We start from the raw sequence: 24,539 nt of genomic DNA, 5'->3' as shown, positions 1-24,539 counted from the left end.
AGATGAGAAAGATGGTGTGACCCTTAGCCTTCGAGAATCCCAGAAGCTTTTACAGAATGGGAAAGAAAGGGAGATACAGCTTGAAGCACAAATAAAAGCACTGGAGACCCAAATACAGGCTTTAAAAGTCAATGAAGAAAAGGTAACTATTTTAAGGTTCTATATGGTGAAAATTTTATTTGCTTAATGAAACTCTTCCAAGACTAGGCCTGTATAGATCCGGGTGATCTTTCTAGAACCGCTTTTGTTGTTCCCTTGCTTAATGCCTTCCCACGACCCCCCACTTCACCTGTAGGGCAGTGGTAGCACCAAGAGGCCACGGAGCCTCGGTTTCCCCTTTCTCCCCTCGAACTCTGCAGGCCGCAGTCTCATCCCTTGTGAAGCTCAGCTCCTCCCTGGAATGCCCTTTCCACAGCTCACCGCCATCTCGATAGTCGGCCTCTGCCCACAGCTTTTCTTTTCCTAAGTCTGCGTTGTTCCTCAAGCCAGGTGCTCACCGCTGTTCTGATGGACCCCGGGCACTGTAGAGGTGTCACTGGGCTCCCCTCACCTTGGTACCCAACACCAAGCATGTGCCAGGCAGTGTGTGCTGAGTGTTGATTCCAAATGACCTGCCTTGTATGTATGTGTGTGTGTGTGTGTGTATTTTTTTTATTGTATTTTTTCTGTTCCTCCTCTGATAGTATCAGTCATGTTTAGCTTTATGGTGTGTATCGAAATTGGCACACAAGGACTACCCTTAACATTCTTCAAATATTTGCAACATTTTCCATTTTCTTGTCTTGATCTTGCAAGTCAGCTTCTCATGTTTTATTAGAATCTTGAGATTTTGATTACCAGGGCATTGTTTTATCATTTCATAAGTGAGTTAGAGAAAATACCTTACCCATGGGCGCAAAGCCAGTTTAAGGAAGGATCAGAATCCAAATTTCCTGACCCCAATACTCCTTTCAGGGTCCTTAATCAGGGAAACTATTGGAGGAGCTTAACTGTGTGGAGCACTATTCTTTAGACTTCGCTTTTTGAAGTGGTGCACACACTTTAATTGGATGGGCTAGAGAGCTGTTGAATTTGGGGAGGAGTTCCATTTTTGGCCCTACCCTGTGGTGAGCCATCAATTTTCACCATGATCCCATCACAAACCCAACAGGACAAGGATGGAGTCAGATTTCCCCATAAGGTCAACACTGAACTTAACTGCTGAGTTCAGTTCAGTTCTTGTCCAACCTGGTTTGTGACCAGAATCATGGCAAGAATCAAGTTTGTGAACAGAGGGGCCACTGTACTCAGAACGCTGTGCCTGGGGCAAAATGTCCTTTACCATTTACTGAGCAGTCGTGGGAGGCTGTCTGGAGTACCATGAAGGATAGCCCTCATTTGAAATTTAAATTTCTTTGTCAGTCTGTCTGTCTGTCTCTCTCTCCCTGTCTCATACTGGGGATTTAACCAAAGGCTTTTGCACTGAGCTATATCCCAAAGCCTTTATAAAAAATTTTTGTTTTGTGACGGTCTCGCTAAGTTACTGTGTTACCTCAATTAGCCTTAAAATTGTGATCTTGCCTCAGTCTCCTAAAGCACTGGAATTATAGACATGTGCCACCAAGCCTGGATAATGGTGTTCTAACATCATGTGATTAGTAACTTTAATTCCATCTGCAGCTTTAACCTTCATTAGTCTTGTGGTATAATACATTCACAGATTTGGGGGTTTAGGAAACTCCTTAGGGGCCATGATGTCACCTGTACTACCAACTGTGCTTTCAGGCCTTTATCTTTAGTGGGTCATGGTGGTACATACCTGTGGTCCTGGCTGCCTGAGAGTGGAGGCTAAGGCGGGAACTTTGCTTGAGCCCAGGAGTTCAAAGCAACCTCACAAAATCCTGTCTCAAATAAAACTCCCGAAAATGTTTGTTTTTAGCAAATGACCTTTGGCAGTTTCACGAGTCGAAGTTTCAAGGAAGGGGGCAAGGACCCCTTCTTTCTTCTTAGTAGAGGATGGTTGTGTTTAAAGTCCATGTCAAGCACAGTTAAGGTACCATCAGTGCAGGTGCCTGTGTGTTCTCCAGATGGTCAAGAAGTCCCGGACGACCGAGATGGCTCTGGGGAGCTTGAAGCAGCAACTGTTGGACCTCCGTCACTCCGAGTCGCTGCAGCGAGCCAGGGAGCAGCATGAGAGCATCGTTGCAGGCCTCAAGGAGAAGTATGAAGAGCAGGTGTCGTCCTTACAGGAGACTTTGGACGCTACAGTCGCCACCCTTAAGGAACAGGTTAGGATGAGCTCAAACGAGCAGCTGTTCCCAGCAGGAAAGGCTGGTGATGTTTGGTAGCTGATGTTTGCAGTTACTCACACAGAAGTCTCGGAGGTTTTTAGCAGATATTCATTTGTAAGTGAAACCTCAAAGCCAGTGGTTTTTGAATCTGTAACCGTGTCCTGCAGGTGTAACTCGGGGCTGGTTAGTGGTCCCTTCAGGCTCCCATTACTGGCCTGTTATTCATAGGTATTTGTGCATATTGTTCATGTTGTCCTAGAATAGGTCCCGTATATAAGGGATGTGTGTGCTGGCGGCCAGTGGCCCCAGATCAGAACCCCCAGAAAGCCTTTCACAGACCTCCCAGCATCTGGGAATTCACCCGTCAATCATGACTGCTAGGGAATGGCTTTCAGGGGAACAGTTAATTTTGTGGCAGTGGACCAGGAATTGAACACAGGACCTTGTGCTTACCAGCCAAGCACTGTGCGCTGAGCTATATCCCTGGCTTCAGGAGAGTTAATTTTGAGAACACAGGCTGAGAATTCCCAACCTGAAACTGAAGTCCAAAACACCCCATGTAGTTGACATGGTGGCTCAGTGGAGAATTGTACCCCTGACCTTGTGTGACACGTTGCAGTTAAAACACGTGTGCACTAATGCATTGTGTAAAACAGCTGTTGGGCCAGCATCTGTGTAAGGCGGATGTGCACGTAAGTGAATTTCATATTTAGGCTTGGGTCACCTGCTTGGGATACCGCATTATGTTTATGCAGATACTCTAAAATTGGAACATTTTGGGTGAAGGGTACTCAACCAGCGGTGTACTGTGTAAAATAGAAAAGGAAATCTGATCTAAACTCAATAGAGATTTGAAACGTGGGCATATTTTCATCACTTATTTTTGCCCAGAGGGAATAAAATAACTGAAGTTGCATGAGGTGGTGGGTTTACATGTGCTCTAAAACCGTAGATAGTCATTTAAATGAATAAATGTTCAAAATTCACCCTAATGTCATTTCAGAATTAATATAGTCCAAGGGTAAGGGGGAAAATAAGACGTGAAACCCTACCACCATAGCATTCATCCTGATTTGTTATTTTTGACTCACGTAGCTGACTCTTAATTTTTCATGCTGTTAGGTAGAGCCATAGAAGGTTACATTACTGACAATAATTATGCCTCTACCATTTTGTTTTCATATGTGTCTTTATAGTTTTTCTTTTTTACCAATTATGTTTTTCTCCCTTTTATATAGAAAAATAGTATGCATTTGATTTTTGTGGGACATATGCAGGGGTGGGAAAAGATGAACACTATGCCAAGTTACAGAAAAGTCCACAGGATATGTAAACAGATTTTGAGATATGCTTTAATTTCAATTTTATGTTTTTAAATGTATTTAGGTACAGGCTTGTTTATATTTTGGGCAAATGCAGGGTGGCACTGTCATGTTAAAGTAGACGGGTGGCCTTTCTTGGACAGCCAGGAGGACGAGCTTTGTAGGTTAACTGAAGAGCTGCCTGCCCTCTGCTGCCTGAGACGCGGTTACCTGGGGCCAGGCTGAAGGCATCTCTAGTGTCTCAGCTGCACCCTGCACCCTGCACCCTCACTCTGTAGTTCAGCTTATCTGTATCCACAGATACCCCGCTGGGCTTTTGATTGGGATGTGTTGACTTCATACTGTTAGACAGAAGTGACATTTTGATAGATTAAGTATTCCTGTCATGAACTTGGAATCACTGTCCATTTATAAATTCTTTACCGATTTCATCAGTTTTGCAGATTTACACCTAAGCGGTCCATTTTGGAGCTGTCAGTGTAAATGATATTATGTTTTCGTATGAAATTCTACCTGCTTTGGTTGGTACTCAGGAAAATGTTTGGTTATTTTTTAACCTTGGATCCCATCACTGCTATAATCACACATTAGTTTCCTTGCAAATCTGTGTGCCTTGTGTTATATCTCTTGCCTCGCAGCATTGGTTTGAAATTCCAGCATGATGTTGCAAAGCACTGGGGAGAAGGAACATCCTTGCCTGATTCCTGGTTTTGTGAAAGGTTTCCAGTTTTCATAATTAAATGTGTGTTAGATTTCAGTTGATTTCTCTCCCTCTCTTTCTTCCTCTCCTTTTCCCTCTGGTCAAGTTGGGGAGTTGCTCTCAAGACCTAGTGTTGATCAAGAATGGGTAATTACGATTGAAAGACAAAATTCATCAAGAGAGTACTGCCATGGAATAGGAGCAGTAACCCATGATACGGTTTTAAAAATACCTGTGTAATGAGTATACTTTGAAGAATATATGACATATCAGTGTGATGTTTTCCTTAAGACATCTTTTCTGCACAACATACTGTATATATGGATTATGTGATGGCTGACTTGGTCCACTGAGGATCCTTTTTACTGGTTCAGCTCCTGAGTTGGATTCGGACTGTGTGGATTTTCTCCAAGGTATAACAAGGGTATAACTCTCAAATAGAAACTGTCCTCAGACTGTTTCCAGAGAAGTGTCCTGGTCTCAGTAAGAGCTCTGTCTTAGTTACTTCTCTTATTGTTGGGACACTATACCAAACACCCACATGTTAAAGGAAGAGGAGTTTCTTTTAGCTCACAGTTTGTGGAGATGTCAATCCTTTGTCAGCTGGATGTCAGGCAGAGGCCGTGACAGAGGAAAAACAGTCCATGGCAGGGCAAGGAGGAAGCAACAAGCAGTCAGCCTTTCCCACTTTTATCTCCATCCGGGCTCCCAGGGATGGGATAAAGGATTACAGGGTTGTCCACACCCAGCATGGCCTCTCCATCATCCAGAGCTATGATAAGCCAATTAGTGGGCCAATTTAGTTCACACACTCTTAATCCATATATACCCAGCCTAGATCAGCAATGTCTGCAAAGCCTGGCCTGTGAGCACTTGAGACTTTGAGGGAACGAAGAGATACAAGCTGTAACAATCTAGGATCACCTCCTTGGTGGTATAGTACCGTCCTCTGTTCTGGACACCACAAAACCTTCATGGGCTTTGGTTTCTCCATCATGACCTTTATCTGGTCTCTTTTCTGTCTTTGCTTTCATGTTGTATTTAAGGACTTTGCTTTGAAAACTTTGTTGTTGGTGAAGAGACTTCTCTGTGTGTTGTTTAATCTTCATTTTTCCTACACTCCAGCTATCATCCCTTATCATCACACTCAGCGTGTTCAGTTTTAAAAGACGTCTGCCCCTCTCATTGTTGAGCTACGTTTCTCACTCAGCTAATCATGGAAAGATGGAGCTACTCACCTTTATTTTTGTGTTTCAAAGTGTAATTTAGGATAATCTGTCTCCCTGTGCTGGCAACAGGACAGCCGCAGTTTAATGGCATGGAGTCAAGATACTGTCAAGGTCTGCCTTTCCTTCACAATGTTTTTCGTCCGCCTGTCTTTATCTTTCCTTCCTCCTGCTTCCCAGTCTCGTGACGTCTGCTGTCTTGCATCTCTCCTTGCACGCACATTCACATGGTCACGAGACAAGCTGCCATGAGGGTTGCACTCAAGGGCCAGTGTCTGAAGCTGGCCCTGAGTCCCCTGCGCTGTGCCAGGAGGTTTGCAGTGCAGAGCAAACACGGCCTGCTTTCCAGAAGCTCATTCTGCTTGAACATTTGGCAGAAAAAATTTAAAGTAAACACAGGCTACCTTATGAAACAGAAAACAAAATTCACATGGATTCTGAAGTTAAGACGAAGCCCTTTCCTCTGCTTGGGCTGTGTGTCAGTCTCTCTTGGGGAGGGGCCTGTGTTCGCATCCTGCAGATATTGTCGGCTGCCGCTTATCCTGTGGCCGGGTGCCGCAGCCTCCGGCATTGTCTGCTTCAGAGCGCTTTCTTTTGATAGTCCTCTTATGATTTTGTTTGCTTTCTTGAAGTTTTTTTTTTTCCAGGAAATTTCAGCCAATGACCTTATTCACTCTTTCCCTCTCCCTTGCTTTCTCACTTGCCTGGAGTTCAGCCTGTGTAACCTTTTTGGATGACAGGTGATGCTTTCTTCTCCTTGGGGTGTGGAATATCCACAGCTCATTATTTGAAAATGCATTTTCTTCTTTGGAGAAACTTGAATAGACTATATACACATCCCATCCCGTCCCATCCTTCCATCCATCCTTCTGTGTTTCTATAGTGCTAGGGATCAAATCCAGGGCCTATCTTGGGCCTTCTAGGCAAACAGCACCACTGAACTACACCTGAACTCCTACACTTGTGCTTATATCCATCGCGGTTCAGTCACACATGTGTGCATGCGTGTGCGGGCATACACACACACACCCTCATTCTCCCTTTTTCCTTGTCATTTATTTTTCATGCGTTCATTATAGACCTGCTATGTGCAAGGCAAGGCAGAGGTGTCCTCCAGGAGAGTTAAAGAGAAATAAGTGTGAAAGGTAGAAAGAAAGATGAGAAACAGATCAGTTTAAGCAGAAACAGTTTAAAAGCATTTCAGAGGAGGCAGATTAGTTTTGGCCACTCCGAACAGAGTAAGCTGCTGGAGGCTCAGAACAGAATGAGTTTCCATCTGTTTATCTGCGTCCTTGCTGCCTTGGGTCACAAGACACACACATGTGTGTGACTCCGGGTGGCCTGCCTAGGTGTGTCTGCCCACACTTACATGACAGAGTAAAGGGCAAATAGGAGTATGATACATGTCTTTTGGCATCAGTAAAAACTTTAGAACAGTGTCTAGTGGACGCAGAGCAGAGGAAGCTTTACACATTGTCTAATTTGCATGTTATTACACATTGTCTAATTTGCATAATTACAAAGGAGGAAGCACTTGAGCTGTTTGCCCCTGACGCCCAGCCGGACACTGTGGCCTGCGATGGTTCTGTGTGTGCCTGCGAATCCGATCATGTATCAGCGTGCCCTTTCGCATTTCTGGGGGCTCATCATGACAATGACGTCCCGAACTCTCTTTTCTATATAGGAAGATTTTTGCTCTCGTTTAAAAGATCACGTGAAGCAGCTGGAAAGGACCCTAGAAGCCACCAGGGTGGAGAAGACCGAGGTCATCAGCAGGCTGTCGCGGAGCCTAGAGGAGACGCAGCAGCAGCTCGTCCACCTGCTGCAGTCAGGTACCTGCGTCGTGGGGCCCAGCGCGCCTGCGCCTCGGGGACCCTGGGGGGCAGCGGCTCAGGCGGCGCCATGCGCGTGCATGCACGGTTCCTTTCTTTAGAAACGTATCCCTGGGCTGGATGTAGTTCAGCGGCATAGGCGCTGCCTAGTAAGTGCAAGGTCATAAGTTCGATCCCTGGTACAAAAAAAAAAAAAGTTACATATGTAATTCATGCTTTATTAAGTAACTTTAGAAATGCAGACAAGTGGAGAGTATCAAATAAAAGTAACCCACAAGCCTTCTACTCGTAGGAAAGTATTATTAAAGCTTGGGCATGTTTCTTCAAATGAAATGCGTATGCATAGACAATGCCCTGCTTCCATGTGTCATACATTTCTGAAAATATACTAAAGCCAAATGTGAACAACTCTACAATATATGCTAAAATGTAAGTTCTATCCCTGAAAGCTGAAAATGATTCCAAAACGCAAGTGTTTTTAGACCCAATATTTAATCATATGCCATATGTTTATATGGCATATGTTCTTTTTAGAACTTCTTCAATATGTGTCCCTCCCACCCCCCACAGTGGAAAAGCTGCTTACCTAGTCATTCAGGGAAGAATTACATTGTCATGTCATGTGTAAGATTTCTGATTTGCTGGGTGTGGTACGCACCTGTAATCCCAGCTGTTGGGAGGCTGAGGCAGGAGGATTGCTGTGAGTTTAGGGCCAATATGAACTACATAGCAAGACCCTATCTCAAGGAAAGGAAAAGATTTCTAGTATGGTCCCCATGGTATTAAGTAATACATAACATATTCCTTTCTGTGCCAACATGTATTTTATTTATTTATTTAGTGCTACTAGGGATTGAACTCCAGGCCTTTGCACATTCCTTAGCCCTTTAAAAATTTTTTATATTTTGAGACAAGGTTTTGCTGGGTTGCCCAGGATGGGCTCAAACTTGAGATCCTCCTGCCTCAGCTTCTCAGGGTTCAGAGATTATAGGCATGCAATGCCATCTCATCATATTTCTTATTTTTAATAAAATGATGTTACAATAAATGGCAATAAAATAATCAAATGTTTGTGCAAACACTGCTTATCTTTTGGTGAGGCGCTCACACTGTAAAGATTAGTCAATAGTTGTTCATTAAGTGTGTATGAAAGCCACGTTCGGGGATATGAAAAACACTTCAGACCATTGGGGCCTTATGTGGAAGAGTGGTGACCCTGAGTTGGGAATACTAATGTCAAGTCACACACCTGGGTGATTGACAAACACGGTAAACGTTTAAATTAAATATTGCCACAAATCACTCTCAGAATACTTCCCTCCCTCCGAAAACACCAATCCCATGGTGGTTACCACCCTCCAAAGGAGTTCTGGACGTTCTCTTTCATGAATGTCTTTAAAGTCTTGATCAAAAATACAGTGAACAGTGTTCCTTATGATGGAAAGGCAGCTCGTGAAAACATGGGGTGTCCTCCTCCACCTTATCCACCAGATCTGACATCCTAACTCCTGGCTCCTCCTCACTGTCAGGGTCACGGTAAGTCACTTCAGGACATCAAGGGAGCCAGGACAGCACAGCTGGAGACACTGAGGACAGAGGACTTCCAGAACCGCCTTAGAAGGTGGCGAGAACCATGGCACACACACGTTCAGAGCAAGGGGTCAGTGTGTCTTTTACTATAATACATTTTTAAAAATTTTAGTAGTCACCGCAGCTTTCAGTTACACTTGTGTATGCTTTAGTGGGGGTGCAGTTTGGACCATTCCCTATCTGGCACTGCACCCTGATTAGTTACGTGTTTTTTTCACTATTTATTTATTTATTTATTTTTGTACCTGGGATCGAACTCATGACCCCACGCTTGTCAGGTTGGCACTTGTGCTGCTGAGCTAAACCCCTGGTCCTTTTCAACATTTCTTGGTGAGCTTCTTTCATGGCCATCAAAGGCCTTGAAAATAAGATTACTTTCAGCTGCATGGCATGTCACGCGCTCCTCACTCACCTGTTGGAGATGGTCATTTTCTTTGGCGGAAGCTCAGTGAGTCCCTTTTAAATGGGAGCATGCCCAGTACACCGGTTTGCTGGTGGCTAACCTTCCCCACGTGCAGCCTGGAGTGGTGGCGACAAATGCATTTAGAGAGACACGAAAGCCACAAGCTGTAGTTTTCCTCCCGGGAGGACAGAGACGCAGTGCAAAGAGTGTTTCCTTCGGCTCGCCATGGATCCGGCTGTTGGAGCCTGCTCCCGGCCCTGGGGAGTGCTGGGGTCAGAGTTGTGGCTCCTGCGAGCCCAAGCTAGGTCCCCCGTGGCCCATGCTCCACACTCCAGAGACCTGCGGTATCAGGCTCCAGCCTTCGGGGCCCTGATACCTTCGCCGCCCCGAAGAGCTCGTGGTGCTAAGGCTGAAGCAGTCCGACCTGCATCTCACACGGCGCGGGCGCTGCTCCCCGACTTCAACAGGTCCCCTTCCCTCTCCGCAGGCTCTGTCCAGGAGGCGGCGCAGCTGCAGCTCCAGCTGCAGCAGGCACAGAAGGCGCATGCACTGAGTGAAAGCATGAACAGGGCCTTGCAGGTGAGTGCAGCTGGGGGTAAGCGAGGCAGGCGGGGCACATCAGCCCTGGCATCTTAGCTTTCTCCCTGCCTGGAGAGGTGGTTGGGCCTCCGCCTGAGCTGTTCAGCGCCTCACCCACACTGTTGTGTGTGCAAGCCCAGGTCTGCCCCTTCGCAGGGCCTGACCTTAGATCTTTTCCAGGAATAAGTTTATCTGCACGTGTGTAGAACGTTTAGCTGCCATTCTCACGTGGCTGTCCACTGCTGTTGCTATTTGCCGCCAAATTGGGAGGATACCCATTTTTCTAGCAGCTCAACTTACAGCAGCTGCGGGTTGGGAGCACCTGGTGTGTCCATCAGCAGATGAATGAGTAAAGGAAATGTGATGTTTACACACTGTGGAGCATTACTCTGCCACAAAGAAGGATACTCTTTGGTCATCTAAGAGGAAATGGATGCACCTGGAGACCATAATGTTAAATCAGACACGCACGCGTAGATGTCACATGGTTTCTCTTTGCGAAACCAGAATATAAATAAAAAGATAATAGGAAACAAGGAGAGGTGTTTTGCAGATGGGAAAAGGAGATATTTTTGCAAATGGGAAAGGGGGAAGAATGTCAGGAGAAGAGGGTTAACAAGAGTCAAGATGCATTGTATACGCGTGCCAGCTCCCCGGGAAGAAGGTAACGTGTGTACGGCAAACGTGCTTGGAGACATTTTCTGCTGCCTATTGGTCCTTAAAATCTGAGACAGAAGGGCTGATTTCACACAGGAAAGTAATGGGGTTATCTTCAATACTTCTGTGTTCTAGGCGGAATTAACGGAACTGAAAGATGAAATTTCTCTCTATGAATCTGCTGCAAAGCTAGGAATACTTCCGAGTGACTCTGAAGGAGAATTAAACGTAGAACTCACCGAATCATGTGTGGATTTGGGTATTAAAAAAGTCAACTGGAAAAAACCCAAAGTTAACAGGTACCGAGGGAATATTTTAGTTTACTGTAGGAGACCCCACCTGGTGGCTCAGGCTGGTGCTGCATGGTACCCAGGTGGCACCAGGCATGGAAGCATTAGAACGAGGGATTCTTGGATGTGGAACAGTATGGTTTCAGTAATTTTTACTAAAGCGTAAATGTCTGAAATCAAAGTGCAGAGAAACCTGAGGTATTGGTACTGTTCTGTCTTCACTACTTCAAAAGACACCTCGGCTCCACAAAGGTAAAAGATCGTTAAGGTAGTTAAAATACACAAGGGAAATTCTAACTGTGCTTTGCAGCTGTTCTCACTATCGAGGTGAGGGCAGACTGTTTTTATGTTAACACTGTGTTTGAACCAGACACGTTGCATTTACTGATCCATGATTGTGAGAAAATAAACATTGTTTTTTCCTTGGAATCTCATCACAAGCTTAGGTTATGAAAGAAATAAAACACAAAATGGAGATTCTGTCTTTATACTGCTGCTTAATACAGATTTCTGAGCAAGCTGGTGGGATAGACTGCTTCTTCCTCCCTCTGGGGTGTGGCAGGGAAGCTTAGGGGTGGTAGAACAGGGAATATTAGACGCGTAAAGGATGAATGGATAAGTAAGCCTTCCATTCCTCCTCTCGCACTCTGGAAGCACTTGCCGCATGAAAGATTCTGTGCTAGGCTTTGAGAATACAGTTCCAAAAAGAATGCCCCCGAAGCTGCCCTCCCACCTCTGAGTTTACGTTTGTCTGGCCGGGCAGAAAGGAGCTGGGGTCTCTCCAAGCAGCCGCGTGCTGTGTGGTGTGAACGCTTGATGTACCAAGCAGGATTTACCCTTTCCCTCTTATGTTTTTTTTTTTAATGGGATCTGGGGTGCTATGGACTCTTCTAGAGGTTTTCTGCAGGTTCTTGTTGCCCTGAACAAAGATAGCGAGGTTTCACTTTTATTAAAGGTAGGAAAAGAAGTATGTGCAGAGTGAAAATGGGCTACTGAAAAGAGCCTTAAGGTCAGTGACCACCATCTTACGTATCCTCCATGCTGACATCACAGCTAGGCTGTCCTATCAGAAACCTGCTTGGTCACATACGAAGAATTGAAAATAGAATTTTCTGATTGGTCCCCGGTGTGGGGCTTGGCTGCTTGTGCCCTGGATCTCCGTGATTGACAGGTCACACCCACTCACCAGCTGTCCAGCCATGCCTAAATCGCCTGCCTCAGTTTGGGTTAGGGATCAGACATGGGATGTTGGGAAAAGAGTTCCTTTAGGCTAAGGGAAGTATTTCTGAAGTACATTTGGCCTTCACCACACTATTGGGCCCATAGATTAGATCTGTGTTTGTAAAACATTATTGCATTGTTGTTCAGTGACAGTGTTTAATACGTATTGTGTTTCAGGTGTTAAGCAACTAAATACAGACATATAAATCTCCTGAAGAGTTTGCTCTACAGTAGGCTTTAGAGGGTATGTGTTTTCATACTGTATATCTGTTTTTAGAACTGTAAGATAAAATTCAGTAAGTTGAAATCTTAAGTGACCAGGCAGTTTTGTGAAAGAAGACATTACTGTGTAGTTGACTGAGGTCCATTTATCTGGCAGTCTGTCTTCAGAGATGCTCATTACTACAGGTCACAACCTCATGTGAGAAGAAAATAGAGGGACTGGACTGGGCTGTTTTTAGTAGGAACTGCTTGAAGCTCTTAGGGCCATAGTGACTTAGGCTCATTCACACCCTATGCATTATCTTATTTCCCAGCTGGCTGCTGCAGAATTAGGGCACAAGGGCTGGGCCAGGTTCTTGCTGTGCCCAGGTCAGACAGCTGCTCCTTAGCAAGCAGAGACGCTGGGATACTGGGGCTGGAGTTCCAGCATGGCAAGGGAGGTCACCTTACACATCAGCCCATACAATGTCCAGTTATGACCCCAAGTTGTTGAAGAAACCTTAGATCACTGATGCAGAAGAGGAGGCAGTTTAAAGACAGATTTCCATTAAACTTTAAAGATAAAGTGGTCATCTGGAAAATTCACCGCCATGAACACTTTATTTCCCGTCAGTGCTAGACAAGTTGTAAGGTGCAATGAAAAAGCATGGATTTATGTCTTGCCTGTTTTGAACTGTAGCTTTTTCATTTCTCACCGGCTCTCTGACCTTGGGCAAGTTTCTTGGCTTTCCTGAGGCTGTTTCCTTCTCCAGCTTGATAAATAGATAATAAATGTAAGAGCCTCGTGTATCCTGTTCTATAGCATGTGTTAGTCACTTAAAATGATAATGATTAGTGTTATTGTTTAGTAGATGATTGGTTAAAATATGCAATTGATTGCATTTTATATTCATCAGCTTTTAATTTAACATGTAATTTGTGAATCCTCAATCATGTTGGCCCCAAATGTTAGGGCTGGGCAATTGGTGCTCCAAGAGATGAGGTCCTTGGCCTAGGAAGAGAGTCTCACAAGAGACCAGGATTCGAACCAGAATTCCAGGGACCAAGCCTTGTTTTCATATTCATGTGCCAGTCAGAACGCTTTCCCTGAAAACTTGTTCCTCTTTGCATGTTTTAGTTTTGAGGAATAGAGATATAGTTCACACCAAGAAAGATTTTTTTTTGACAATTTGTTTTATTTCATGCCATAATTGGCCTGGGAAGTGGCCAGCAAACACTTCGTGTATATCACGATGTCCTTCTAAATATATTTTATATATAAATATACTTTGCATGTAATACAATATATTTTGCATGTAAATATACTTTTGAACTTGCTATGTATTTGCACTCGTAGTAATTTTAAAGCATTTGCCTATGGATCACAAACTGAGAAGCCCTCATGCTAGCGAGCTGACGGTGGGCCCGTTCAGCAGGGCAAGTGGAGAGCAGCTGAAGCGGGAGGGAAATGGGTCGTGGAGAGAAATGCAGGCTAAGGGACCAAAACTGAGTTTATCCTCCTCCGCCCAGCAGTTTCATAGGTGATGACTTGGCTCTGAGAAAATGCAAAACCTTTATTCTCAGATGAAATTGAAAGGGCTCAGGAGAGAACAGCTTTGTGCTTCTCCCCTCAAGGCCTGTGAGTGCTGGATTAAGAGGAAGCCAGTTTTCCCCGCGTTGAGAATTTTAGCTCTTGTTGACTTGAGTAGCTTTCAAATCACTGACCTAAATATTAGCGGCTCCAGGCTTTAGCCCCAGCTACCACCTCTCTTAAGCTACCGCCTAGTAAATTTTAAGGGCTTAGCCTCAGCACTGTATTTCACATCCCTGGAATTTGAGTAGCTAAATCTGCATGCAGCTCTCAGACAGCTTCCTCTCGCCCTTATTATAGTTGGCTGCTAAGCTCAAATAATAAACATTTAACAAGTGGGATGCCTTTTCCCTTTGGTCTTCTCAGCAGGCTTCGTGCAGGACCACGGTTTATTTGGATTTAGGGGAAGCAGCTTCTATAGAGCTTAGCAGTGAGACTTCCACGGGCTCGGTCACCACACTGCCTTTCCCTTGTGCGGGAAGAGGAGAAAGTTATTTTAGCAAGCACTTTTTCGCTGTCTACCTTGGCTCCCTCTAGCAGTACAGGATGTGCTATTTCAGCGGTCAGCGTTCAGGCAGCAAAGCAATTAGGGAGGCATAATTTGTTAACTGAGCAGAATAAGTGCTCAACTTAGCATTCGTTGTGTTGTGTAGCACCGGAAGATTAAATGGAATATTTTATGTTTCATTTCTTACATAATATTGTTCTTTAACTTTATTTTCTATATAAATAAAAGCAGATTAAATAGTTGAATGTTAGATATACATAATATATATACAGAAGTTACACATGTGTATCTCAAGGAGCTCATTTTTAAAAGATATTACTCTTTTAAAAATCAACCTTAAAAAAAAGTCTACCTAGTTTTTTGTTCCTTCTCTTTCTCACCGCACACACAATATTCTAATATTTTATTTGAGATTATCTGAAAGTGAAAAACAGTAAAAATTTTAACTCAGATACTTTATTTTTTGTTTAAAATACTTGATTTTTTTTTTCCAGATTTACAGGAAAATGTATATTAGATGGAAAGTTCCAGATACATAGCCACCATTTTTTCTTACTGACATCTGACATTATCATGGTACATTTGTTTGCATTCCGAGCAGTACTGCCTGATGTGCATAGTTCATTCAGATTTCTGTAGTTTTTACTTACTGTCTGTAGTTTATTCAGATTTTCCAAATTTTTATGTAATGTCCCTTTTTTCTGCCCAGCATCCCATCCAGGAAACTACATCACATTTTGAAGTCATGTTCCCATTGTTGCTTCTTGACGTCCCTCGATTTTGATGACCTTAATGGTTTTGAAGAATATTATTCAAGTATTTTATAGAAAGGCCTGTATTAGAATTGTATTTCGTCATCTTGTGCAGAAGGACCACAGAGATACGATTCCATTTTCATGATATCCTGTCAAGGGTGCATACTACCAATTACTTATTTTCAAAACTTCCTTTTCCTTTGTGGAAAATTTAGAAATATAGATGAACAAAACTGAAGCAAATAAAAATCATCTATAATCTTACTTCACCTTGCATGAAGAAAAGCACTGTAAATATTTTGGTATATAATTTCTCCGTTATCTGCTTTACATGGTTCTAAAAGATAATGAATTATACCTTTTTATGTTGTCTTTTACAAGTACAGTGAAATCTTTGCATGCTAGTAGATACCGTTAAATTTAATTTTTAACGGGCATATAGATAAATGATACTTTAGTATATACAAAGTTGTTTTAATTTTTTGGTACCTGGGATTGAACTCATGACCTCACACTTGCCCAGGCAGGCGCTTTCGCTGCTGAGCTAAGTCTCCCGCCCTTGAATTTTTACTAAAGGGATGCAGTGTCATTCCGAGCCTCTGTGTGATGAGGTAGCTCTTGTCCCATCTCTGCTTGCTTGCTTCAGAAGGGCATGCTACAGCTGAGGGTGTGGGTGGACACTGCCTGGCAGCCCTGAAGTCTGCACCACTGCCCGCGCCGTTTGGCAGGACCCATTTCTCTGCCCTCTGGCTCGTATTTTGTTGCTACTCCTCCGGTTTAGAGTTTTCTGTCCTGTGTTTTTAGATCTGTCAGTCTCTGCCTTTATGATCATAGGCTGTTTATAAAGGAGATTTCTTTCTAGTGCTTTTTATAGTTTTATGCTTAAACTTTTAAAATCATGAACTATGGTGCATATAGATGAGCACAGGAACCTACAGGTACCCCCCAGGTAAGGGGGTACATCAGAGATCACCTCTGACCGAGAAATGGGAACTGCCGAGTTCCTCTTCCCATTTGTGACCTGCAGGGCGGCTCTTCACGATCATTTTTTTGTTTTTTCTTATCCTTTTAACACCCAGTTATTCACACCTAGAGAGGATTAGATTTGCCTTCAAATTAAAAGGCCTCATATAGTAGGTGTTTTATATTTTCTTTCTTTTTTTTTGGCCACGCTTTATTGAAGTATATTTCCCATACCATAAAAGTCCTGCATTTCAAGTGTTCAGTTCAGCAGTTTTTATTACATTCACAGAGCTGTATAACCACCACAACAACTTAATTTTAGAACATTTCAACAGCCAAAGCAAAAACAAAACCCAGAAACAAACCCCAAAGCCGTATACCTGTTGCTTGTCATTCTCTATTACTTGTGTCACAGATCCTAAGCTCCTCTTGTCTGTAGATTTCCCTGACCAATATATTTCTCACAGACAGAATCGTGTAGTGTGGTCTTCGTGACTGACATCTTTCACTTTACTAATGTTTTCAAGGTTTGTCACGTTGTGTTGTGTATTAGTACTTTGCTGCATTTTATAGCCTGGTAATTTCATGTTTATATGCACATAGATATTTTGCTAAGTCATACGGTAACTGTTTATCATTTTGAGGAAATGTCAAATCGTTCTCTAGAATGTCTTCGCTATCTTACGTTCCCACATGTTAAAGTCATCATGTTCTTGTCTACAACTTATTTTACTCCTAGTGGGTGTGAAACAGTGTCTCACTGTGGTTTTGATTTGCTATCGATGTGGTCTTTTTAGTATCTTTTGACCATTTATGTATCTTATTTGCAGACACGCCTATTCAAATGTTTGCCTGTTTTACAGCTGGATTATCTGTTTAGTATTAAGAATTCTTTTCCCCCCAGTTTTTCAGTTTTTCAAAATTTTGTATTAGTCCGTGTTTGTAGTACGTAACGATTGCACTCACTGTGGGGAGTTGGTGTATGTCAGTAACACATCTCAGTCCTTTTTCCCATCCCTTCCTCTTAATTTTTTGGCTGTCATTTGGTCATCTTCTTCATCTATTCTGAATGTAAGTCTCTTGGCAGGTATATGATTAGCAAATGTTTTCTCTTGTGAGTTGTTGGTCTACTTTATTTTTATTTTAAAATTTATTTTAATTATATATTTATTATTTATATCCACTTTCCCCATTACCACCCTTATCAAGAAAGTAATTTCTTGATAAGAGTCTTGATTCTCATCACCCTTAATTTTATGAAATCCAACCTATTTCATTTCCTTTGGTTGCTTATGCTTTTGGTACAGATCTAAAAAATCATTCTCTAATCCAGGGTCCTAATGATTTGTATCTAGGTTGTATGCTAAGTTTTATCTCTTGCATTAGGCTTGCTATCTATTTAGAGTTAATTTTTGTATATGGTGTGAGGTAGGGATCTAACTTGGTTCTTTTGCATGTGGATATCCAGCTATTCCAGCAGCAGTTTTTAAAAAGACAATTTCCTATTAATTGTTTTTATACTCTTACTTACTGAGAGTCAGTTGACTGTAAGTTTACTTTCTGGGTTATCAATCTATTCCATTGATCTATATGTGTCCTCTTATGCCAGAACCATTTTGCTATAACTTTGTAGTTTAAAAAGAAAAAAAGTGAGTCCTCCAAGTCGTTCTTTTTTTCAAGATTATTTTGGTTTCCTCTTTCTCCCATTTCTCTGTGAATTTTAATATCAGTTTGTCAGTTTCTCCTAAGAAGCAAGCTAGGATTTTGACGGATGTTGCAATGAATTGGAATATTGCCATTTAATAAGATTGTCTTCTAATCCTTGAACATCAAAGTTAAAAAATTATCTATATCTTTAATTTCTTTCACTTATATTTTATAAATTTCAGTCAGGTCATATTTCTTTTTTAAATTTATTCCTAGGTGTTGTATTCTTCGTTACTTTTGCTGAGTTATTTCCTTAATTTTATTTTTGGCTGGCTTATTAATATGTGGTGACAATTTAGTATGTTGGCCTTGTATACGTTCACATTGCAGAAGTGGTTTATTCAATTAGTTTTTAAGTGGATTCCTCAGGATTTTTTGTACTCAAAATCAAGTCATCTGAATAAAAGAGATAATTCTGCATCTTTTAAAATTGGATGCCTGTTTCTGTTTTGACAGTCCCTCCATTTAGAATTCCTATAGCACCATGGTGTAGAAGTGGCAAGGGCAGAAATCTTCCCGTTGGCCTGGATCTTGGCAGGAAACATTCAGTCACCGTCTTTCATTGTGCTTTAGGGTTAATGTTAACTGTGGGGTTTTCATGGGTGTGAATGTTCTTTAGGTTGTCTTTTTTCACTCAGCATTGTGTCTGGACCATATAGTTCCACTTACTCTTTTTTATATATACTTCTCTCTCTCTTTTCATGAGTACTTCTTTCACAATTTATTTTCCATTCAGTTATTCATAGATTCTTAGGTTGCTTCCTGGTATGATAAAACATAAAAAATAAGAACAAGTTGCATACTTCCAAGCCACAATGGGGAGACAAGGACAGAATAAACAGACCTGTTTCAGAAAGGGGAAGTAGTCAAGTGGAACAGAGTACTAAGCCCAAAGCAGGATCAAAGCCCAGCTGGGTGGACGTAACTTCCAGAGCATGAGGTTTGGCATCTTGTGTGCACTGGGGTGAAGATTAGTTTAGGAATTTGACAGACTTTTCCTTGTTTTTTCTGCTTGAGACTCATTGGTTATCTTGGTTTTATGGGAGTTCTGTTTTCATTAAATTAGGAAAATATTGATCATTGTTTTTTTCAAATGTTCTATCTCCTTCTCCTCTCCTTTTTTGAAATTTCATTTATACATGTCAGAAAAGTTAAGATGCGGGGAATGTTTCTGTGTTTAAGTGTAGTGTTATGTATGTATTTTTATGTTCATTGATCATTTCATCTTTATATACTGTTAATTTCATGCAGTATCCTTTCATTGCAGAGATTACAACTTTCCGTGTCTCCCTGAGTTCCGTTTGGGTGTGTTTTTGATTTTGTTTTTGGTTTTTAGTGGTAATGCTGGTGGTTGCTGGGACCCAACCCCAGGGTCTTTTGTAGGCTGGATTAGCACACCCTCAGTCCCAGTCCTTGGTATCTTGTGTGCCTTCTGTTTTCCCATTCATCCTATGGAATACATTTGATCAGTCTTATTATATGTGTCATTGCTGGATCAGTCTCTGTTGATTGATTTTTGTCCTGGTTATTATTCATGTCTTTTCTTTCTTGCTTTGCATACCTGGTGAATTTTGATCACATGTTAAACTTTTTGAATTGTGTGTTTTGGATGCTAGGTTTTAGTGTTGGTGAAAATATTGCTGGACTTTGTCTGTGACACATTGAAGTTCCTTGGAATCCATTTGACCCAAGGCTTTCTCTTTGTAGGCTTTGTTAGGTCAGATTCAGAGCAGCAGGTAAGCAGGGACTAACTCAGTGATACCCTGGGACGTAGAAGATCTTCCTGTTATGGCCCATATTCATAGCCCTGATCTTACACTGTTGGCTGTCTCCTGTGGAGCTCCTTTTAGGCTGGCTAGCATTTAGTATTATTCTCTTCCTCAATCCACGTGTTACTTCTGTGGGAGCGTGTATGAACAGCCTGCAGTGTACCAGCATCAAGGCCATGAGCCACGGCAGAGTTCACAGGAGGGCAAAGCTTGCGGGTCATCTCTCCATGAAGGAGCCTAGTTTCTTATATAGGAATACAGCAAGGCCGATACCCTTGTGTGTGTGGCAAAATTTGAAATTGTTTTGAAATATGCATCTGTAATCATGTTACTGATTAGTCCTCACCAGCACAATTTCTCCGTCAGCCCTGTGCAGCAGGAGGACCTGGATGAGGAAATTTCCAAGGACGAGGTCATCCTGAGGCTGAAGGCGGACGTACAGCGTTTGCTGGACAGCAACTCGGTGAAGCGTCACCTGGTGTCTCAGCTGCAGAGCGACCTCAGAACCTGTCACCAGAAAATTGAGTCTCTCCAGCAAGCGAAGAAGGATGACAGAACCCTGGAGGTTGAGGTGTGTATAGCTGTCAAGTGACATCGTAAAAGAAATTTTGTATTTCAAATATTGAAGTCAAGGCTTAGGTTGTCAAGGGCTTACTTGACTCCTTCAGAAGTAAAGTTTAAGGGAAGAAATGCTGCTTAAAGGAATATGTTTTCTGTGTACTCTCAGAACTAGTAACCGAGATGATGGTTAAGTAAAATCCCTTTCCCACAGACACCAGCAAGCATGTCATATGATAGGGTTTCTGTATTCTTCAGGGATGACTTATACTAGCAATACTTTAAAACTTGAGGGAAAGATATCCTGTACAAGAGGATCCTGCAGAATTTTGTCTGTAAGATTTCCCTGGCTTGTGTTCTTATTAGAAAACTCATTTTGTACAAGGATATGAATCATATAGTCCTGGTGGAACAGATGGGAGAGACCCAGGATTAGATTGTACCAGTGCTTGGCATGTATGTCCATGTTCTTCTGTTAGTAGCTTTACTCAATAGATGAGGAAAAGGAAGCTAGAGGAGTTTGTGATCCTTTGAAGTTACAGTCAGTCTTGGGCACATCAGAGCTAAAACACATCGTGGTTATTCCCGTTAGAAAATGGGGCCCCGCTGGAGAACGGAGGTGACTGCGGTCTGCACCGAAGGGTACATCTTGTCCCCAACCCCTTCCTCTTTGGCTCCTTGACTTCTCTACTGCTTTTTGGCTACCAGGAGCTGAGCAGCTTCCTTTGCCGTGAGGAGCCAGCTGGCCATGGACTGAAGCCTTGCAAACCATGAGCCAAAGTGAACCTCTCCTCCTATAGGTTATGTGTGTCAGGTCTTTTGCCCCAGCAATGAAAAGCTGACTAATGCAGTAGTTGACTTGTTTTCATGCTGGTGGGAAAGAATTTTTTGCTTCCTACTTTAGAACTGTTTTGTTTCCTGATTCGTTAAAGTAGGAGTTGTATTCACTGAAAATTCCTGAGTCAAAGTATGTGAAGTGTTCTATGGTGTTAATTATTATGGAATTTTAAGTGTAGCTAATTTCTTTTTCCAAGCTAATAGTGTATTTTTACTGTCAAAATCATGTCCTGTCTGGTTTCCCGTTCTTAGTAAATGTATTTGATAACTTTAACATTGTTTTTTAATGTTAACAGAGGAAACTCTCCCAGCACATTTAACACCGTTAAATCAATATATTCTAATCGTGACCATATGCTTCTCGTTAAAAGGGTGGGAATGAAAGTGTATGTACCTCAGTTGTGGTAGGATTTGATTAGTGTAAGCGTTTTGGTGGGTGGGCAGGAGCCTGCTTTGAGGCGTGGACCTTGGCTGAGGCTTCGGTGCCGTCTTTGTTCTACGTGGGAGCCGCTGACGGCACCTGCTGTGGAGACACTTCCCACGGGTGGCAGTGGATGGGGGCTCTGCCCAGTGTGGCTTCTCCAGCCCTGGCAGGTAGCTTGGCAGGTAGCTCCGAGGGAGCCCTCTTGGTTTGGAGCACACTTACTGTCCTGTTGCTCTTTTGCCGTGGTGATTGCTTAGTAGTCCACATCTACCGCTGATTCTTTCTCTCTGCCCTCTTTTCTCTACTTACATCTGATCGACCCACTTTCTTAGTAAGGGAAGGGACAGGAAGCGGTCACTTAGCCAGCGAGGGCTTTCTTTTTTAAATACCCAAGTCTGTAGTCTTCTAGCCAGCCCAGAAGCACTTTCAAAGTTTGCCTTTTCCTCCTGGTTCCCATGTCATATATGGTAGAACTTTCAGTTTGTCTGGGAATAGAATGAGAAAGCATGGCTTAGAGGTATCAGGTGATATATAACCTGAAGAGTGGTCACTATCATTGTTTTATTTAAAAGTGTGTCTGTGGAAGGCTTTGAGGGCTTCAGTAATGAAACAGTGGCCATTCCTTGAAGAAATTTAGAACCCAAACAGTGATACTCAGTGGAGATACCATGTAGCCACATCGTAACTTAAAAATATTTTTAGGAAACTTAATAAAGTAAAGGTAATATGTGAAATTAATCTTGAGTACGCACTTCATTTAACCCAGCCTTGATGCTTCTGGACTTATAATCGAGTTGTGTCCCCAAAAATTCATCGTAAATTCAAAAGAGCCAAAGTTATGAATGTCTTTAATATGCCTAATCTCGCGAACACTGTAGCTGAGTCTTGCTGGCTTCAAAGTGCTCAGAACACTATGGCTGGGGAAAATCACTGACACCAAGCCAGGCCCACTGAGTGCAGGCACCGTGGGGAGCTGGGTTCCCTGGTGGGCACACAGCTGGCGGCTGGGGAGCAGCATCGTGAGGAGCGCATCATGCTGCCCGTCACTGCCTGTAAAGAGCAGGTTCAACACACCGAGCACAGCTTGCGCAGAATGTGTCTGCCTTTGCCAGGATCCTCAGTTTGCAAAGCTGTAAGTTGAACCATTGTCAGCCGAGGACCCTCTGCTTATGCAAGAGGTTATCCACGTCATTAATTTGTGTAATATACAGATTATGACCAACACGGGTTCCCTTTCGTGTATGTGTGATCAGTCCTTGAAATCCAGCATGCAATTTATACTTCCAGCACATCCCATTTCTGTCCACTCCCTTCAAGCGCTCACTGGTCACAAGGGGCCAGTAAGCTATCACATTGAGGGTTACAGATCGGTAAGGACGGGTCCCAGTAACATGTTACAATAAGGACGCTACACAGTTGGAACAAAATTCTGTGAGAAGGAATAACTGATGAGGCCTGGGGACACGGGGCGCTCTCAGTGAAATCTTTGTGGAGGGAGTGTTTGATTTTTGTCCTGAAAGACAGATCTAGGAAAGGAAGTGGGAAAAGCCATCTACCCTTGAGCAGCGCTGTGTAAAAGGGCAAAACGAATAAGCTGGAGTGAGCAGCAGGGAGGGCACGAAAATACAGGCACGTGCTGGCAGTGCTGCCTTTTTGAAGTCATTTTTGAGGATACAAAGACTTACGTGTCTCAGTGCCTGTCTTTATTTTATGTTTTTGGTACCAGGAATCAAACTCATGACCTCGTGTTTGCCAGGCAGACACTGTGCCGCTGAGCTACATCCCCTCCCCTCCTTTTTCTTTCTGCTTTTATAAAGAATGGCCACAGAGGCCTTCAGAGCCCGGGGTTGATGATACTGAACCTCTCTGCCCTCTGCAGGGAATCGAAGAGAAAGAGCACATCCATTTAAACATCCTTGGATATCTTTAAAGAAAACCAGGTATCCATAGTCTCTCTCCAGCATTTCTAGATATGAGTGCATAGTAAGAAGGCCCGCAGAACTATTTACTACACAGACATTTGGCGTGTTTCTTGAGTGAACACTTTAATCATGCACTTATATTTATTGCTTCATACATACTTTGGAGTACATTTTATGTCCATTTATATCCACCCTAATATAAAACTATTTAGAGTTACTACAAAGGATTATGGTTTTTGCTTTCATGTCATGATTTCATAGCAATGGTTTATTTCAAGCTGAATTCTTATTTAGGAATCTTATCTATAGAAATAAAATTGTTTCTGCACAAAACCTGGATGTACTGTTCTATGGTATTTCCAGGGTAATATGTGTGGGAAATCAGAAGATCTCTCATACATAGCAGTGGGCAGTGGATCAAATATTGGGCCGTGCATTCCAGGACCAGCTGGCGGGAGAATGTGGCAGAACCCTTAGGAAAACCAGACTGGCTTACTAACAGTCGGGCCCATGTCTATACTGAATATCTTGTGAACATAATAAATAAACTAGAGTATTTTGCGTCTGATCCACCACCAAAATCTTTCCCTTACTTTGAGTTGTGTTTCAAGCTACTATACTCCGATTCTCGAAGTACTTGATAGGCTGTGTTTTATGACCAGCTCAGCCAACTTCCAGCTGGAACCTTCAGACACAGAGTTAGATTTTTTGATTTCTTGAAGCCCATGTGTTTGAGATTCTACCTTTAGGGAGACATTCAAGCGATCCTTTTCTTTTTAAAGATCTTATCCTGACAGGGACAAGTGCCTTGCCCTTGTGTGCCTGCAAGGTATTGCTGTGTCAACACTGGGAAAAATCTTACCATGAAAGAGGATTTTTAGTGGATCAGTTCAACGCTACTTTATTGGTAATAAAAACTTACCAGTTTGAAGAAGCATGAATATCATAAACACAGAGGCCAACTTTAAAAAAAAAAAAAAAAAAGCATTCTAGTGCTTAAGTAAAATCCTTAAAATTCTAAAGGCTTTAAGAGGCGTTGCCTCCCCTGACTGGGGAAGAGCTGACAGCCGGAGTGGAGGGAGCGGGAGGAAGGGAGGACCACGGCTTTCCAGAAGCATCGCTGTCCTGTCTGGGTGTGACGGTGACATGCGTGTCTTCCCAGCTGGGTGGAGGGACAGAATTTTAAAACATTACTGAAGGAGCCAACTACCTAC

At 42.8% G+C, this 24,539-nt stretch overlaps 1 protein-coding gene across 8 annotated transcripts in view; it reads left to right on the top strand.

Annotated features, from left to right (window-relative positions):
* The window catches only part of Cep152 (centrosomal protein 152), a 76,695-nt gene that overhangs the window by 18,715 nt on the left and 33,441 nt on the right, over window positions 1–24,539 (top strand). For 7 of the 8 annotated variants that reach the window (XM_063248387.1, XM_023565925.2, XM_063248376.1 and 4 more), the window contains exons 8-13: window positions 3–142; window positions 2,067–2,267; window positions 7,203–7,350; window positions 9,831–9,922; window positions 10,715–10,878; window positions 19,951–20,155. In XM_063248387.1, coding sequence (XP_063104457.1) covers window positions 3–142; window positions 2,067–2,267; window positions 7,203–7,350; window positions 9,831–9,922; window positions 10,715–10,878; window positions 19,951–20,155 — 950 coding nt within the window. The remainder of the gene's footprint in view (window positions 1–2; window positions 143–2,066; window positions 2,268–7,202; window positions 7,351–9,830; window positions 9,923–10,714; window positions 10,879–19,950; window positions 20,156–24,539) is intronic. The other variant, XM_063248401.1, reaches the window with a different exon arrangement.

Source organism: Cavia porcellus, unplaced genomic scaffold (genome assembly GCF_034190915.1).
Source record: "Cavia porcellus strain 051 isolate PalLab524CR breed Dunkin Hartley unplaced genomic scaffold, mCavPor4.1 scaffold_1, whole genome shotgun sequence".
Taxonomy (NCBI): domain Eukaryota; kingdom Metazoa; phylum Chordata; class Mammalia; order Rodentia; family Caviidae; genus Cavia; species Cavia porcellus.
Note: the sequence above shows the minus strand (reverse complement) of the source record. Positions and strands in the feature narration are given on the sequence as shown.